Here is an 18,194-nt window from a genome sequence, read left to right on the forward strand (position 1 = left end):
AAATACAATATTAAAAAATGTTTTAAGTCAGATATCATAGACCAGGTGCAGACAGGCTAACCTGGGCTTATAGATGGGCCTTGTTTGATTCACATAATGGTGGTAGTGTTTTTGTTATGTAATGAGACATATTTGCCAAAATTTAAATAGAGAAGTATCATATAAAAATCTCTATTTCTAGCCTCTTGTGAACAACATGAAAATCTGATAACCCTGGGCTCATATTCCTACATGGTGGCAATCAACTGGAGCTAAGAAGCAGCAGCTTCTTTTAAACTGCTCTCAGTTCTCTCCCAACACACTCCGTTTTCTTACATCAAGCCCATATCATTCATTCCAGTTTGTCACTTTCCTGGCCCCTTCAGTCATGTGACTTTATGCCTCTAATTTAAGCATAACTTACCTATTAATTGAACATAGCCTTTTAATAAAAGAAATTATATGAAGTTAAATATTATTTATTCAAAGTATTATATTTTAATATAATTAAATTACCTTCTTCTAAAATTTTATACTTTGGACTTTTCCTTTCCCTTCAAATAATGAAAGCATAGAATGAGGTGTACCTTCTGATAGTTCTTTGCTGATTAGCTCAGGTATTGAAGCATTGTGCTAATGATCCTGAGATCATGGGCTAATTACAATGGCAATTACACTAAATATATGCTTGTTTAAATTTCCTCTGTTCGGAGGCCACACCACAGCCTAAAACTAGGCCAGTCTTGCAAATGGTAGCAAATTGTATCCGTCTTTTTCCATTGCTGGAAAAGTAATTCAAAGCATACATCTGCATCATGGTAAATTATTTTGTTTCATCTTATTTGTATGTGAAGACTAAAAGTTTGAAAATCAACTTTCCCATTTTCCATGGTGATTGAATTAAAAGCATAAAACAATTCTCCCCAAGGCAAGCATAGGAATCTGCTTCCAATACAGTTTATATATTTGTCCAAAAATATATGTGTTGTCTAAAAATTATACATGTGTTCAAAATTTTCCAGACTCACAGGCAAAAATAATTGAGTCCGTGATATTCTAAAACAGTAGAAACTGTCACTGGGTACTGATAGAAGGAGAAGCCACAAGAAAAGAATTGTTTAATATGTTGCATTTTCAGTGCTTCAGCAGTCACTTAGTTAATGCCTTGAATAATTCAAACTTAAAACATATCAACTTCTCTAGACACATCAAGTAAAATGCATTTCTGGGAGCTATGATTCCAATTTCAGAAAATACAAGGAAGGACTCACCAAAAATGTTTGTGGTTGTTTGTTTGTTTGTTTGTTTGTTTCCAAGATGAGGAATTCCTATCGAAGGCCTTCCCTGATCCACTCTCCCATTTGTGTGGGAGTGCTACACACTACTAACAATGTCACACAACATATGTGTGGTTTCCTTTTTCTAAATTTAGGATACAATCTTTATGCTATCTGATGATATTTTTAAATGTTAATAATCTGGTTTGAATACAGTATTGACCTGAGTCATAGTATTGCCTAATTAAAACAGCAGAAATGGCATGATATTAGGAAATCAATGTGAATATCTTGGTGTCATATAATGGCCATGCTTATTCATTTTCATCTTTTCTCCTTTCTTGGGCTTTCAGAGGATTGCTTAGACCCAATGTGTTCCAGCCATGGCATCTGTGTGAAAGGAGAATGTCACTGTTCTACCGGTTGGGGAGGAATCAATTGTGAAACTCCACTTCCTATATGTCAAGAACAGTGCTCAGGACATGGCACTTTTCTTCTGGACACTGGAATATGCAGCTGTGACCCCAAGTGGACAGGATCTGACTGCTCAACAGGTACATTGAAGTTATCTCCTTTCTCCATTCCCAGATCTTTGCCTTAAGGTAGTACTTTGTATGCTTTTTATGAGTCATAAGCGGCTTCTGGGTGTTTCCTAGGCTAGTTTTTTACTGGGTTTATACATACAACACTAGAGGCCTGGTGCATGAAATTCGTGAGGTCCCTAGGCCTGGCTGGCAATAAGGGCTGATCAGGTTCCCCACCTTCCTGCTTCCCCACCTCCTTCTTCCCTCGCTACCACATCTGCCTCCACCCATCGCCAGTTCCCCATTCTAGTCCAGGGCCCAGGCCCAATATGGCAATTGGGACCTGCCAGCCAGGGGGAGAGGCTAACTGCCACCAAGGCAGGCGGGCAGGGAGCTGTTTGGGGCCTGTTAGCTGGGGGCAGAGACTAAGTGGGGGGACCCAGGAGGTTGGCAGCTGGCCCCAGGAGGGAGCTGGCTCTCAACCCCCTTGGGAAAGGGGCTGCATCCACCGCCACCCACCCCCAGTTTCCTGTCCCAGCCCGGGGGCCAACCCCAATTGGGCAATAGGGGCATGCCGGCTGGGGGGAGAAACCGGGAGGTTGGCCAGCAGGCCCCATCGGCAATGGGAGCCTGTGGTTTGGGGGAAGCTCCTGTATTGAGCGTCTGCCCCCTGGTGGTTGGTGCACATCATAGCGACTGGTCATCCTGGTCATTCCAGTCATTCCATCGTAAGGGTCACTTAAATATTGCTGGGTTTTTTATTGTATTTTTCATTGTCATAGGTCTGTGCTAGAACCCCTGTCCTCATTCTGTATTCTCCTGCAATTATTTCCTCCATCCCCAAGTCTCCCAGTATCAGTTCTATGCAAATTATTTCAAATTTATATTTCCCCAAACTCAAATAATCCTTCATTTTCAACAATCTGCTACATATATCCACTGGGTGTCCCATTACTTAAAAACACAACTTAGCCCAGGAACTCTATTTATATATTGCCATATTGTTGCCCAATTTCTATTCTCACAACTGTGATTTCATTTTCATATTCCCTACAGTCACATTATCCACAGTTCTCCATTGTCCATAGATTAACTGCAACTATCCCAGCTTCTTATTATAAACTATTTCAAATTTCTGGCTTCTACTTCTGCTTTCTGCATAAATATTTCATCTGCTAAAGTAATATGTATGTTTGCCTTACCCCTAATGCATCACACATTCTCTGTGATTTTTCCTCAGCCAGGAATGTTATTACCTTTCTATCTATAAAAATCTAACCCATCCAACAAGACTAAGTACAATTTTTTATCAATTAATTTTTTAAATTTTCAATTACAGTTTACATTTAATATTATTTTGTATTAGCTTCAGGTGTACAGCATAGTGGTTAGACAATCATATACTTTACAGAGTGGTCCCCTGATTTTTCAAGTGTCCAACTGGCCCCATACATAGTTATTACAATATCATAGAGTATATTCCCTACAATTTGAGATATTCTATAAAATACTTCCTGATCACATCAGTAAGATCTTCTGAAATCCTATGATACTCAGTGCTAGGGAGTGAAAAGGACGTTTTGCTGTAGGTATTTGTGTACATGACTTGTTTTTCCACCAAAACTTAAAGGAAGGAATCATTCTTTATAATTTGTCTTCTTATCCTCAGACCATATACTCGTTAAATGAGTAGAATTACTAAATAATAGCTCCTACAAAGCTTGTGCCTATTTTTGTTAACGATGTGAAATGACATGTGATAAACAGAAGCTATAAGTGCTCTGTGAGACCTTATGTACCACTGAATTAGCTCATGAACCAAAAAGTCTGCAATCCTGTGGTATAAACAGGAGAATCCCTCTGTTAAGAGAATTCATTATATATATATATATAGCTAATATATGTGTGCCTGCTATGTGCTAAGTGCTAGAGATATGGTGGTGAGCAAGATGGTCATGGTCCTTGCACAAAAGGAACTTATAGTGTAGTGGGGAGGCATATTGAGCATGTCAGAAGAGGGTTATAAAGGGGAAGTGACTGGGCCTTATAGAGCTATGTAATATGGCTCTAATCTGTTGTGTGTGGGTTTTTTTTTTTACTAAATGTTATTGAACACATTCCATTCTTCCATATGTCAGATATAGTTTGGCCTAGAGCTTCAAGTTTAAAACAGTATTAGTATTAGAGCACATATTTGCATAGCAGTTATATATTAGGCACTATTCTCAGTGTTGTACATATATGTATTCACTTAATCTTCATAACAACCTAAGAAATGAGTACTATAATTATGCCCACTTTACAAATGAGAAAAGTGAAGAACAAGAGGTTAAATAATTGCTCAAAGTTACCCATATAACAAGTGTCAAAGTTAGAATTTAGACTAAGGTATTCTGGCTTCACCTTCTGTGTATTTACTAGTAATCACTATACCATACTGTCTGGCAAGGAGAAACAGAAGTAAATAATGAACAAGGAATATGCAACCTACTGAAACATAAGGAAATTGAGGGTCTGAGAGGTTAAATAATTTGTCCAGAGCCATAGACTTGACTAATTGCAACCCTGAAAGTAGAGTCTCAGTCTAGTGATTTTTTTTTCATGTCCAACTTTCTTTTCATCCCTCCACCCTCATCCCCACCAAAGAAAGAAGGAAGAGTTAGACAGGGAGCTGGGACTACTATGGATAGATTATTTTACTGAAACAGGAAAGTTCAAAGAGAGAAAGAATGTAAAATATCAAGTGCATGAATGACATATTTGTGCAGAATATCATTTATTCTGGACCCATTAAAAAAAACACTAGAAGCATCTCTTGCTCAAAGAAGTATAAGGGTAGATAGGTATGAGCCAAAACTCAGCAGCCTCTCAGGCTAAATGATTACAAATAAAAACTACAACTTGAAAAATAGGGTAAGGAGATCCCTTCCAAATCTCCATTGTCATGGTAGGAATAGTCCTTCTGTGATTTTTAAGCTCCCCAAAGGTTGTTCCCACAGAGTATATTTAACTATCGAGATGATCACACTGTGAAGTCTTTTAATTGAGTGCACTCAGTACAGGACTCAATTTAACAGTTCATTCTTATAATGGATCATGTCATTTCAAAGGTGGATATGCTCTTTGCCATTGATCATTTTCTTCTAAGCACATGAAATTTAGCTGTTAGCATGTTAACCGTGCTGCTATGATACCAAGGGGACTGCAGTGAATGGTTTACTGATTATTTTCTGTCTTTTTACTAGATACACTGAGTATTGTTAGGGGCACTGAAATGATACTTGATATAGTCTTCTTTAACCTGAAGGTCCCATGGTACTTCACAAAGGTTAATTCATTATTCTTTAAAAATATCTCAAGAGGAACACAATAGAAGCTTGTTATAACATAGTTTAGATTCAGATATACCACAGGTCAGACCATGCTCTCTTAAAATGCAACTCCTTGCCCTGAAATCTCAGTAATACATTTGGCCTATACTGAGGATATTGGCAGTAACCTCTAATATCAGCATTGTAAAATGCAGCTACAGTATTTCTTTCATAAAATCTGACTTCTCTTGGTCACAATCTTTGAGAGAAAACATAAAAGCAGAGTTCAGAGCGTTGTACTCCTTTCTTCTTGGTTAAACTCCTCTCAAATCTACTGTTATTCACAGATGACTGAGTGAAATTCATAGAAGGTAAGCACTCACATAAAGAGGATAATTCTTGCCCTGGTCTACTGTGATCCCTTCTTATTATACTATATCTTAGAAATGGATTAATCAGTCAGAGAGATATGAAACATTAGGCCTAGGGGTATTTCTGAACTCACTACAGTGGAACATCAGTTCTTGAACTTCATTAGTTCCAGAAGGTTGTTTAATAAGTGATTTGTTCAAAAACCAAATCATTTTTTCCTATTAGAAATAATATAAATGGAATTAATTTCTTCCAAATGCTTCCCTGTTTTAACTTTTCTTATATACAATACATGTCTAATGTACTGTTTAATCTATAAACAAACACTTATTTTCTTAAATTTACCAAACCACCCCCTACTAGCCTTAAATAAATCACTTTCATCATTCCTTCCAGAGCTGTCTTTCAGGAAGTCAGCATGCTGCATCTTCATTTTTTCACATATCACTGCTTCTGAAATGCTGTCACAGGCTAACTGTTTTTTTGTTTATCCAAATCAACAATAGTTTTTCTACCTCTTCAATTGCCTGTGATCATTGTTTCTTTCAACCATAACAACATTAACACTCTTGATGGCCTCTTTATGTTTTCAAATTTTGCTAATCAACCATTTTGCCAGCAACAAAAGCAAAGGAAAAACCCACAAAAATATTCACAGCATAATTTTCTGAGATGTTAACAAGCAAGGTTTAGCAGTGAATTGAGTCACATTCTCTCCTTTGTTTGTGGAGATGCTTTTTGTCATGCTGATATGTCAGCATGAAAGGTTTGTCATTTCCAGAACCTCAATTTGATTCAACATTATTTCTGTAAACAACTTGGTTGAGAACCAAATTGCTGGAGATGGGAGAGTTCAAAAACTGAGGTTTGACTGTATTTGCAATACAACAGAAATCATGAAGTACTACCAATTATAGCCAGGAGCTCTAAGCAGGGTTAGTTCCTGAAGCTCCCATAAGGCTTTGGTATAAGGATATTTGTTTTCATGCCATCCTCTGACATGTGGCCATCTTGTTTTTCCATTAGAGAGATGACTCTGTATGTGTGTGTGCACTCATAGCACAGTGACCTTGAGTAACTGGCTTAACATTTTTGAATCTCAGCTGGCTCATTTTTGAAATGTAGATTAGCCAAATGGCCCTTGAGGCCCCTTACAACACTGAGATCTATGATTCTTGATCCTGTATATTGAGCTGTTGACACTGATTATAAATGGTTTGTGGATACAGTCCATAAACTCTCTTAACTCCATATTGTTTATGGTGAGAAAATATTCATTATAAATATGTTTTGTTTTCATTATAAGGACATTCACATTTTGATATATAGACCATGTTTCTTGAGAATTTAATATTCTTTATAGCAATACACATAAACACATAATATAAACGTGTGTGTGCATATATATATCTTCATTAAAGCAATGTCTCGTTATGTTTTTAAGTGTCCCCTAATGGATTATGATATGATCTACTAATAAAACAGATAATTAGAAGAGGAACTTGTAAGAGGCTCCTATAATTGTTGTTGCTGGGGAAATTTTTTTTGATTATACAAATACCATATGCTTTAAAAACATTATTAATTTTCCATTTTATGGAAAGTGCCAATAATCACAATATTGTTATCTGACTCTACATGTCTATCACATGCAACACATCACTTCCTCTGCAATTTCCAGGTATTGATTAGGCCATTTGTAAAAATTAGTATGTATACTGTATTTTTTTCTATAGACATTACACTAAAGAAGCTTTGTTCAAATGCAAAGCACTTGCTACTCACACAAATATGTAGCTATTTACCATACCATTGAAGAGAAAAATCCATTCATATATAAAGTACCTAGAATTTAACAATTTCAGTTGAAAAGATGTAATTAATGAGGCCAAATTAGAAACTGAAGATTGCAGGTACTTTTCCATATTTAATTCTGGATACAGATCTTAATTCTTAGCAACAGTAGCTGAGTTCTCAGAAGAAACATTTCTATTAGTTAGCAAACCATGTTAACAAATCATAATGCTTCAAATTGCCTGGACTTAAAGAAAAGCTAAAATATAGACAATTAGTCATTGAAACATATGTGAGGTTTTCATAGTGCTTTTAGAGCATACAAACACAAAAAGCTTATGACTAATTCCTATGTAGGCTTATTTATCTTTAATTTGCTATTTAAAGTATGACAACTTCTGATCAAACTTATTTTAAAGTAATTCTTGTTTCTACTCAGTAGAAAATAAAGAGTAGGCCTTCAGATGATACTTATTTTGATTAAATAAACTGCTTAAAGCATAGTGGTGCACCATTAACAGCATTAACTCTAGATTATTGAATCAGTCAGTGAAGTTCATTGGTGGCACTAGAACTACAACCCACAGCATCCGTAGCAGAATCCCAAGTCAAATAAAGTGTGTAAGACTGAATCTATAGAAATATCTTTGAAAAGTAGATAATGAAATAGAAGAAAAAAAAACCATACTATTATCATGATTTCCTAGCAACATATCCTATTCAGATGGTTTTCTATCCCCTAAGCCTTTTATTCTTATTGTTCTCAAGTGAAAGTAGAAAATAAATCCCAAAATATTCTGATTCAAAAATCATTTATCTTTATAAAAGATAATTCATTTAATGGCCATAAGATTGTATGCATAGTGAGGTGATTCAAAGAACATCAAATATCAAATGTTTTTCTGTTATATCTTTTACATTTTGTTCTGAGACAATAAAAACCACACCTGTTATATGTCATCATTAGCAGGCAGCAATGCAAAAATCCAGTGAAACTTTTGATAATTTGACAAGTTTGAACTAACAGGAAAATTTGCAGGTGCCTCTCTGTAAATCTGAGCTAACTCTACTGAGTATGTCAGGACATGAAAGCTTTAAAATTGTTTTTCAAACCAGAGACATATATTTTTTGAAGGTGGCAATTATGAAGAAAATGTAAGTAAACATGAGTGAGAGGATGCGTGATTATTTACGAGGTTAAAGTACAATTAATAATAAGGAATGCATGTGGACAGACCAGTTGGAACACATCAAAAGGAAACAGGCAAATTTTGTTTTTCTCTGCAACTCATCCTTCTTATTTACTCAACCTCTTAATTTGAATTCCAGATTCTTCTGCTATTTGACATTTTACTCAATTCATGTTTAGCTACATGAAATGAAAATAGATTCAGAAAAGGGGAAATCTAAAAGGTGTATCTGACCCTTTTAAATGAGATACTGTAGGAAAAGTGGCCACCTGGGTGCCCACCTCTATACTGTGACTAACTTACTGCTGTTCCAGTCCTCTGAGAGAGAAAGAGAAGGTAAAAGCACTCTGTGTGGAGATAGTTGAGAGAGGTTGAAGGAAGCTAAAATTTAATTTTGCAAAATTGGTAGCCAGGACATGGGGATAGATCAGAATAAATCATCCCAATCCTGCTTGCCAAAATCAGATGATTGGAGATAGTGAAGAGCACACCATATGTCTCCCCCATGAAAATCAAATGATACTTCCAATTTTGTAATAAAAATATCCTCCATTTATCTGATGGTTTTACTTTTTTTTCTCCAAATGCTCACATACCCATTTTCCTTATTTCATTATTAGGCCATAATCATATCATTGTTAGAATTTGGATTGCATATTGAGCTTGGATGATACAAAATACCTGTAGAACTGTTTCAGAGAATTGATTTATATATATTATTTCCAGTCATTGGAGAGAAGGAAAAGAGGGATAAGAATGACAGATTAGTCCTTTGTTAAAGTTTAAGGAAATACATTTTTACGTGGAAACCTGATAAATGGAAGCTCATAGAAATTCTGAATGGGTGCTTCATCTGTTGTAAAGAATTTGGCTTAAATGTGGGCTTCTGCTTTCACATTAACCTAGCAAAAAGTTTCTGGTACTCTCATAATATCTATAAGGTGGGTAATAGCTTCCTCATTTTATTGTTGAAAGAAGTAATTTCCTGTGTGACACTGGAAAACATACTTTACTGTGCATGCTTCAGAGTTGAGGCTGGCAACAGAATTCACAGCCCAGTGTGCTGTCCTACAGGTCAGTGTGGATTAATATTTTATCGTAATGTTAATGTAAAAAAGCCATTGAAACCTATAAAGAATTTTTGTGATTTTATTTGAGCCAAACTGTTGACATATGCCAGGAAGCAGAACCTCAACTAATTGAAATAATGCTCCAGAGAATGACGGGTTACATTTGTATTTATACATCACAATCAAAGGAGGGATATAGGTGGGTTACATGAAATTCATTGATGATAGATTAAGGAGGTGGGATAAAGCAAAGTGGTGGAAAAACCCCTAGGATTGGATAAAAAGTGAAATGATGGACACATACTTAGGTGGATGCAAGAACAATTAACATGATAATGAAAGAATTTGTGGTATCTGTCTTGATGCCCACCACATTTGGTTGTGCACCAAGGTGGAGCGAAAAAGGGAAGTTACAAGTTACAAGTTACCCAGACATTTTAAGAGTTTGTTATCATAGATGCAAAAAGACAGATAGGCTCAGTTAAGATAAAGGTTGACCTTGTCAGTCAAGATACTGGCCTCAGACATAACTGCCCACCATAACTGCTTTTAGTTAAAGTTTAATTTCAGACCATCCTTTGTGGTTACTTTAGGTCTCTGAGTTTGCAAGGCTGCTATGCAAGCCTCCCCTGAGCTTGTCAGGTCAGCATGTGGCCCCTTTTGTCCACACTACTTGTTATGTGCTAAACTTCTTGAATGTAAGGATCTATGTCATTCATAAATCATAGAAAATGTTTAGTCATCTCATTGAATTTTGATTTTCTCATCATCTCTATTATCTCATTATGGAAGTTCTATTCTACTGACCCACTCTGGATTCTGTCTTTTATTTATTTTCCATTTCTTTGTTTATTTTATTGTAGGTAATTTCCTCAAATCTGTCTTCTGGCTCACTAAATATCTCTTCAGCTATATTTATGATGTTTAACCCTCCTACTCAAATTTAATTTCAGTAATTACTTTTTATTTCTAAAATTTTAATGTTTTTTCAAGTATGCCTCATTAGTTTTGGGTAATTTCTTGCTCCTTAATCTTGTTTGTTGTTGCTCTCTTTTCTCTAAGCATATTAAACTTATTTTATATGTTGTATCTGATAAGTATAGCATGTTATTTCCTTGTAGGTGTAGTAGGTCTGTAGTTTGTTGTTTTCATCATATCCTGTATATGATGGCTTTCTTTCTTGTTTCTGTTATTTTTTAATATATTTTTATTGATTTCAGAGAGAAAGGGAGAGGGAGAAAGAGAGAGAGAGAGAGAGAAAGAGAGAGAGAGAGAGAGAGAGAGAGAGAGAGAGAGAGAGAGAGAGAGAGAGAGAGAAATAAACATCAATGGTGACTGAGAACCATTAATCTACTGCCTCCTGCATTCCCCTTCACTGGGGACTGAGCCCGCAACCCTCTGTTATTTTTTTTTTTTATTGTGAGTTCAAATATGTTAAAATTTTAAGACCTGTATGAAGAACATATTCCTCTGGGGAGCATTTATATTTGTTCTGTCAGGAACTTATATGCACTACAGATTAGGGAAAATTTTATATTAAAAATTTTCCCTAATCACTTTTTTGAACCATACATATTGTATAAGTTGAGGCCCCAAGTTCACAAGAAACTTGGTTAGTGGCCATAAAGTTTCAGAGAAGGCTTATTGTTTAACATGTTCAAAGACCCAAGCCTGAGAGAGAGAGTTTTCTTCTAGTCTTTGTTTGCAACGCACAATTTCTTCTAGGTTGGTTTTGAATATTGATCCCTTATCCTGTACAGGCCCAAGGTTTAGCTGTCAGTTCCCACTCTGGAGTTTCACCAAAACTCTAGGTCACCCATATCCTCAGATGCTTTTGGTGGCCTTATAGAACTCTGACCTTCCATGTAATTGTGGGCAAATCAAGCACTATAGCTATCAATTTACACATCTACAAAATTTACTTATCAATTTATTTTAGTAATTAACATTTTTTCACTCTTAAGTGGAGAAAAAATTTAATTTCCAGTTAGATCAAGAATTTTATTGACTAAGGTATATGTATGTAGACTTGTTAGAGTCCAACAAACTTAGAAAAGTTCATTCCATGCCAGGAAAATGATTTGGTTCAGTGTCTGAACATTGGAGGAATGTCTTGGAAGTATTGTTTAAAAGATATTTCTGAAACCATAGCAGTCAAAATTAACAGTTTAATCAAGGGTAAACAGTTTCAACCATCAAAAAAGCCTCTCACACTCCCTGCTAAGTCCATTCAATTTTCAAATTGAATTCTGCATGTCAATAAGTAGTGAAAGTTAAAACACTAATTATTGCCCACTTTCGTTTCCAACATTCTTCCCTTTTTTCATTTCTTCTTTAACATATTTGTTGGTGTAATCATGGATTAGTGGCAGGAGAATAGATCTCAGAGATTATCTTGTTTGTTGTTATTGTTCGTTGATTTTTTTACAATGATCTTAAATGCTTTATTCTTTTTTTTTTTTTTTTAGATCATCTTGTTTTGTCCCCCTCCCCTGTCTTTTATAGCTGAGAAAACTGAGGCCCACAAGGTTGGATGACTTGTGTAAAGTCATGCAGATTATTAGTCACATAGTTAATATGAAAGGCAAGTCTCATGATCTCTGGTTTTGGCCTTTTGTCCATTATAGCATTCAGAGAGCCTTGTTCAACTTTAACATGTGTTAAATTTCCACTGAATCTCTATAATATTGGCATTGCACATATATAGGGGAACATCTCAGCATCTCTAACTTAACTAACAGAATATTATGGACACTGTCAGAGATTTGACATAGGAAAATTCAGGCAGAAATGAACTCAAATACCAGCTCTGATTCTAAGTTACTATATGACCTTGAATAAATTACTTGGTTTCTCTGAGTCTCTCCTATAAAATGGAAAAATAATTCTTACTATGTAGGGTTAAACATAAGGGTTAAATGATATAATACATGTAAAACACCTAGCATAGTGCTTCTTCCATAGTAGACATTAAATTATAATATAAAGAGTATTATTGTCATTATATTTCATTTTTCATTATAAAAACAAATTTCAAAGTAGTAATTTAAAATTACAAGACATATTTTGTAAATAGAAGATAGATTAGTACCTATCATAAACAAATTCATTTTTAGGCATTGTAAAACTGAATTAATTTAAGACTATGAAAATTGTTTCTACTACAAAGTCATTACCTTCTTTTGTCCCTACCCATTTGGTGTTTTTCCTATGTTTGTAAAATAGATGTTTTACTGAAAAGTTGGCTAAAAAGTAGTTGTTCTCTTGCTTTACTCTCTTTATTTTAAGTCCTTCTATTTATTATAAGATCATATTTAAGGAGAATTTATATTCCTGGCATGTCAGCTAAGATTAGAATCAATAACAGGACATACCTTCTATAAGAAAAAAAATTAAGAATGGCTTAAACAAGATACAAGTGTGAAGTTATCTCACACAAAGGAAATCTAGAGGGAGGAAGTCCAAAGCTTATATAGTGGCTCCAGAAAGAAAGCCACATCTAGTTCACATCACTACTATCCCTAAACAGAGACCCTTGTTCTCATAGTAAACAAGGCAGCCAGTGCTCCAGCCACCGCATCTTTATTCCAGGCAAGACAAAGGAATTGGGTAGAGAAAGAGCCTGACCCCTCTTTATTAAGGAGGCTTTTTTGAAGCTACTGCTGGAAATATTGGCTTATATCTAATTGACTAATAATTAAGTCATTTAACCACACACAGAAGCAAAGGAAGCTAAGAAATGCAATATTTATTTAAGGAAGGCATGTGCACAGGTAAATAACATTGAATTTCACTGTAAGTAGTTTTCTAGGTCTCAACCAAAACAACAGGGCATCATCACCAGTTTTGTGATTTACTGTGTTCTCAGCATAAGGACAAAACCATAGCTCAATGGAAATAAACTTTTCTTTATGGTGATACCAGTGACACACTGAACCTATGGATTCTGTTCAAAATTTGGTGTGGAAAACAAATTAAAGGATCCCATTAGTTTTTATATAGATCACATTGTTGAAATGGTAATACTTTGGATATATTGTGTTAAAGTATAATATTAAAATTAATTTCACCTGTATTTTTAAAATTTTAATGTGGCTACTAAAAATGTTTTCATTATTTATGTGGCCTACATTTGAATCTCACTTTATATTTGTAGTGGACAGCATTGTTCTAATATCTGTTAGTATTAAGTCTAGCCTGGAAACTATAACCAAACGTTTCTTCCAAATTAAACTGATTGTATGGTGATAGCAAGGTAAATGAACAAATAAATTTGTAGTATAGGATTACTGACAAAGTCAGCTATATGTGGAGAAGGTCTACCAGACATGATTCGAGTTTTAGTATAATTGACCCAATAATCCTTTTTGACAATAATAAGACAACAAAAGTAGCAGTTATTAAATCTTTTAATTTATGACAATAAAACCATAACAAGGAAGTATAAAAAAATGTTTACACTTATATTTCATAAGACAGGAAAAACATCAAGACATTAATACTCAATAGTTCTGCAAAATATAATAAAGAATACTAATGTGGGCCAATAATAGAGTAATTAAATTCCTAAAGATACTACTACTTCTATAGAATGTAGATCTGAAAAGCCAGGCTTTTGGTCTCTCAAGAAGGAAACCAGCAAATGTTTCAGATAAAATGCCTAATAAAGTAATGAGTTTATAACTTGGATGGATAAAGTGTTTTTATGTCACAAAGTGAGTTAGAACAATCTGGGTCCGGCCAGAAAACCTATCTATCTATCTATCATCTATCTATCTATCTATCTACCTATCATCTATATATCTATCTATCTATCTTTCATCTACTAGAGGCCCCTTGCAGATTCCTTCAATAGGGCTTCCTGCTGTGGTCTCCGCTGCCCCGCCTGCTTCCCTCCCTTCTCCACCACCCCACTTGCTTGCTTCTCCGCAACTTTGCTCCCTTCTGTAGTGCTTGGCTTCTTTCTATGCTGTCTTCAGTCTTTGCTCTAGCCTGGATATGCAAATTAACTGCCATCTTGGTTGGGTTCATTTGCATACTCACCCTGATTTGCTGGTGCACGTGGCTTATGGGTGTAGTGAAGGCTAATATACTAAGTGTCTGACCACCTGACCAGTCGCTATGATAGGTACTGACCACCAGAGGTCACAAAACAATAGTTGGCTTCCCCCAAGTGAGACACAGGCCCCGAAGTGACACCCTGCAAATTGCAGCTGATGCTGCCAGGACCCCATGGCACAAAAAGCGGCCCACAGCCCAGCCTAGCCCAGAAACGGTGGCTGTGGGCACTGGACAATGATCTCACGTAACTATGCCTGGCTTCTTCTTCCTAGTGACAAGCCTTGGAGTTCTTCAGCCCAGGAAAACAACTTGCTTTATATCCAGGTGGAAACATTTTACAGTTTAACCAAATGTCTGTGAAGCGTTTTTCTGTGCCTCATTTCATTTGATCCTCACAGAAGTCCTGGAGTAGGTAGATAAGGAGACTCAGTGAAATCTTGTTTTCTTTTTATTAGCTGGAAAACAGAGATTTAGAAAGCTTAGAAATTTGACCAGACTGAAAAGAAGTAAGAAATGGTGGATCTTGAATATGACTTCAGATTTTCTCACTGTACAGAATACAGTCCAACACTGCTGCAGTTAAATATTTTACCCTTTGTTCTCCCTGCATGATTTACAATAATAATCTGCTTCATGTTGATATTTACTGCTATGTTGCTGACAATTACCTGAAAAAGAAGTTGCAGTGCTTCACTGGGCTGGGAAAAGCTTAGGTCTAATTAAGCAAGTTTATTCTATAGATATAAAAAGCTAAGTTGATTCGCACATGCGTGATACATAAAAAACTCTCACTGGTGCCAATCACATGCAGGTGTTTTGATCTGTCATTGTCAATCATGAATTTGGTTGACACTTCTATTATAGAGAAAGGGCAAATGGCAATATTAAAATATTACTTCTAATTAATTTCCTTTCAATGTGCATGAATTCGTGTACCAGGCCACTAGTAGAGATAATAAGCAAAGTAGTAAGGATTATAGCTTGTCATTCAGAGTGGTTCTTGGATGGTCCTTAGGCCATGAAATCTTCTTCAGATTCTTTATTTAGTTTGAATGTGTTTTGTTTTGTTTTTAAATCATGTGTGCTATACAAGGAAGAATTACTATGGCTCAGGACAATTACTAAATTGTCATTTGGCATCTGAGCTGCCATGACCTTGTTCTTCAATTTTGTACCTTATGTAACTGCCACAGAGCCTGGCCTCTTTATGGGCTGGGACAACTAAATTCAGATATTTCCCCAAGGTTATTAAATCCGAGTTTTACTTAGCAATGAGCTTTTCATAAACACAATTTGACTTTGATAAAAATCCAAATGGCCTCTTTTAATGTATGCAAATATTGCCACATTAACCTGGCCAGAATTTTTTTTATTCTCTCTGTCACATATTCTTGTCAAAGCAGATTCTAGGAGAGTAGAGACAGAGAATATATCCATTTTAATCATCATCAGTCTATTCATAATGGAAGATGTCCCTCACTTGAGGTACATGTGGGGACAGTCAATATGGTCCTTGTAAATCAGAGGATTACAAGGCTTCAATCCATCTCATTCCTCTCAGCCTCTTTGCATCATTAGTCCAAATATAAATGTAAACAAGCTCTGGGACTGTATACCAAGGGTTAAAATAATGAATAAGTGATTAATTTCTACTTTTTTCATAATATCGGTCTTAAGCATGGTAGTAAGAAATGAGAAGTTAATACTAGTCAATAATCTCTTTTTTAACAAGTACGATCTATAATGTTGGTCCTCAAGCTAGATACAAAGTTTCTTGTAGGTTTATTCCACATCCTACCCTTCAGTTACAGCAGGTTTGGTCCATAAATACATTTTTTATGTGTGAGGACATTTCCTTGTGGATCATACATCTCTCTCTAAAACTATATCTCTCTAAAAGATTGATTCATAGGGAAGCAACCCACATAGTCCCTGAAGACTTCTTGTAGAAAACAAAAGGATCCACCACCATCCTAGAATTCAGCTCCTAAGATGTGATTAACTCCACCATAGGAACAGAGAATGGATAAAAGTTTAAAGATTATTTTAAAAGGACCATATATCTAAGCAAACTGTGTGCACCTTGACGGGAGATATACAAGGGCAATGGCAAATCATTTCCAGATTGCCAGGGAATTGAATCAGGACCAAAAGAAAGATAGTCTAGTTATATAAGTCAGACGTTCAATAGCAGTTTTCCTTATTTCTGCCAAGTTTTGTAGTAGTTGTTGTTTTCGGCAAAACTCTCATATATGGGAAAATAAACTGTGTTAGAAACAAGAGCTCATGAACATGTTAAAAACAATCAGAAATAACTGTGCAACAACAGGGGATCTAGCTGTGAAATTCCAACTTGGAATATTCCAGAAAAGTCTTAGTTATCAAAGAACCCTTTGGTGAGTCTAAGGAATCTATAATAATGAAAAAATACTATGCTAATTAGACCAAATGTCATTCCGGATGTCCTTCCTGACGAAGCTGGGAATGAAGGGAAGCCAGCCAGGTCCTGAGTGCCTGTGGGTGGCCCAGGGGAAGCCAGCTGAGGTCCCAGATGCCTGCTGGCAGTGGGAGGAGTGAAGCCCAGGTCCCAGGTGCTGGAGGGAAGCTGGTGCCAGCAGTTGGGGGAAGGAAGGCCTACTCTTGCACAAATTTTCATGCATCAGGCCTCTAGTTTTATATAAAGAAATACACCCAATATCATTACCACCATTGAACTAGCTCAGCCTAACCTGGCTGACAAAAATCTCTAGCTGCAAAGTTTTCACACCCCTATTTCTAGGAATGTATTAGGCATAACTTTTATGGCCTAAATAATCTGAACTGTGATGGGGCTTATTAATGACCATAATGATGATTATGGTAATTGTAGTAATGATGATGGTGATAATGTTACATTCATTGAGTTCTTATTATATAGCACATACTTTACAAATACTATCTATTTAATCTCCATCATAAGTCAGTATTTCCAGAGTATTTTCTTTACAACCATTTTCTGCAAGATTTTATAAACAAATGAAAACATTCTATGGTAATAAAATAATAAAATCAGAAATACTGCATGTGTTAGTTCCCTCTTGGAAATTCACAAACAACTTTCTTATATTCCAGATTCTAAAAATTCCCTTCAAGAGGAAAGCTGAGTAGCAGAACATTCCACAAAAATTTGAACAGGCAACCTAGGCTTTGCTTAACATTTCCTCATATCTGTGTTCTTTGGAACACTCTTTGGGTAAAGGTGCTATAAAATGCTATCATCATTTTATAGATGAGGACATGAAAACTTAGATAAATTCAGCAGTTTGCCTTGGATCACATAACCAATAGGAGGCAGCACTTTTGAAGCTAAGTTTATTTATTGCCAAAGCTCATACTCATCTTTGAGTGTAATAATTCAGATCATCACTATTATGTATTAACTGTTTATTATGTTCAAAGTGCTTTATGTACATTGTATCTCATCCTTGCCACAGTCCTGCAGTAATATTCCCATTTTATAAATGAAAAGAATGAGGCTTGATTAGATCCAATGACTTACCCAGACCTTGTCAGACAAAGCTTATCTGGGGATGTCAGCTGGGCTGTAGAGTTTATTGGTTCTGGTCATGCAGTCTTA

At 35.8% G+C, this 18,194-nt stretch overlaps 1 protein-coding gene across 5 annotated transcripts in view; it reads left to right on the top strand.

The window, feature by feature from the left end:
• TENM1 (teneurin transmembrane protein 1) overlaps window positions 1-18,194 on the top strand; it is a 915,501-nt gene that overhangs the window by 645,601 nt on the left and 251,706 nt on the right. For all 5 annotated transcript variants that reach the window (XM_084870761.1, XM_084870765.1, XM_084870762.1 and 2 more), the window contains one exon: window positions 1,610-1,810. In XM_084870761.1, coding sequence (XP_084726887.1) covers window positions 1,610-1,810 — 201 coding nt within the window. The remainder of the gene's footprint in view (window positions 1-1,609; window positions 1,811-18,194) is intronic.

This window comes from Pipistrellus hanaki (genome assembly GCF_964339955.1).
Source record: "Pipistrellus hanaki genome assembly, chromosome: X".
Classification (NCBI taxonomy): Eukaryota; Metazoa; Chordata; class Mammalia; order Chiroptera; family Vespertilionidae; genus Pipistrellus; species Pipistrellus hanaki.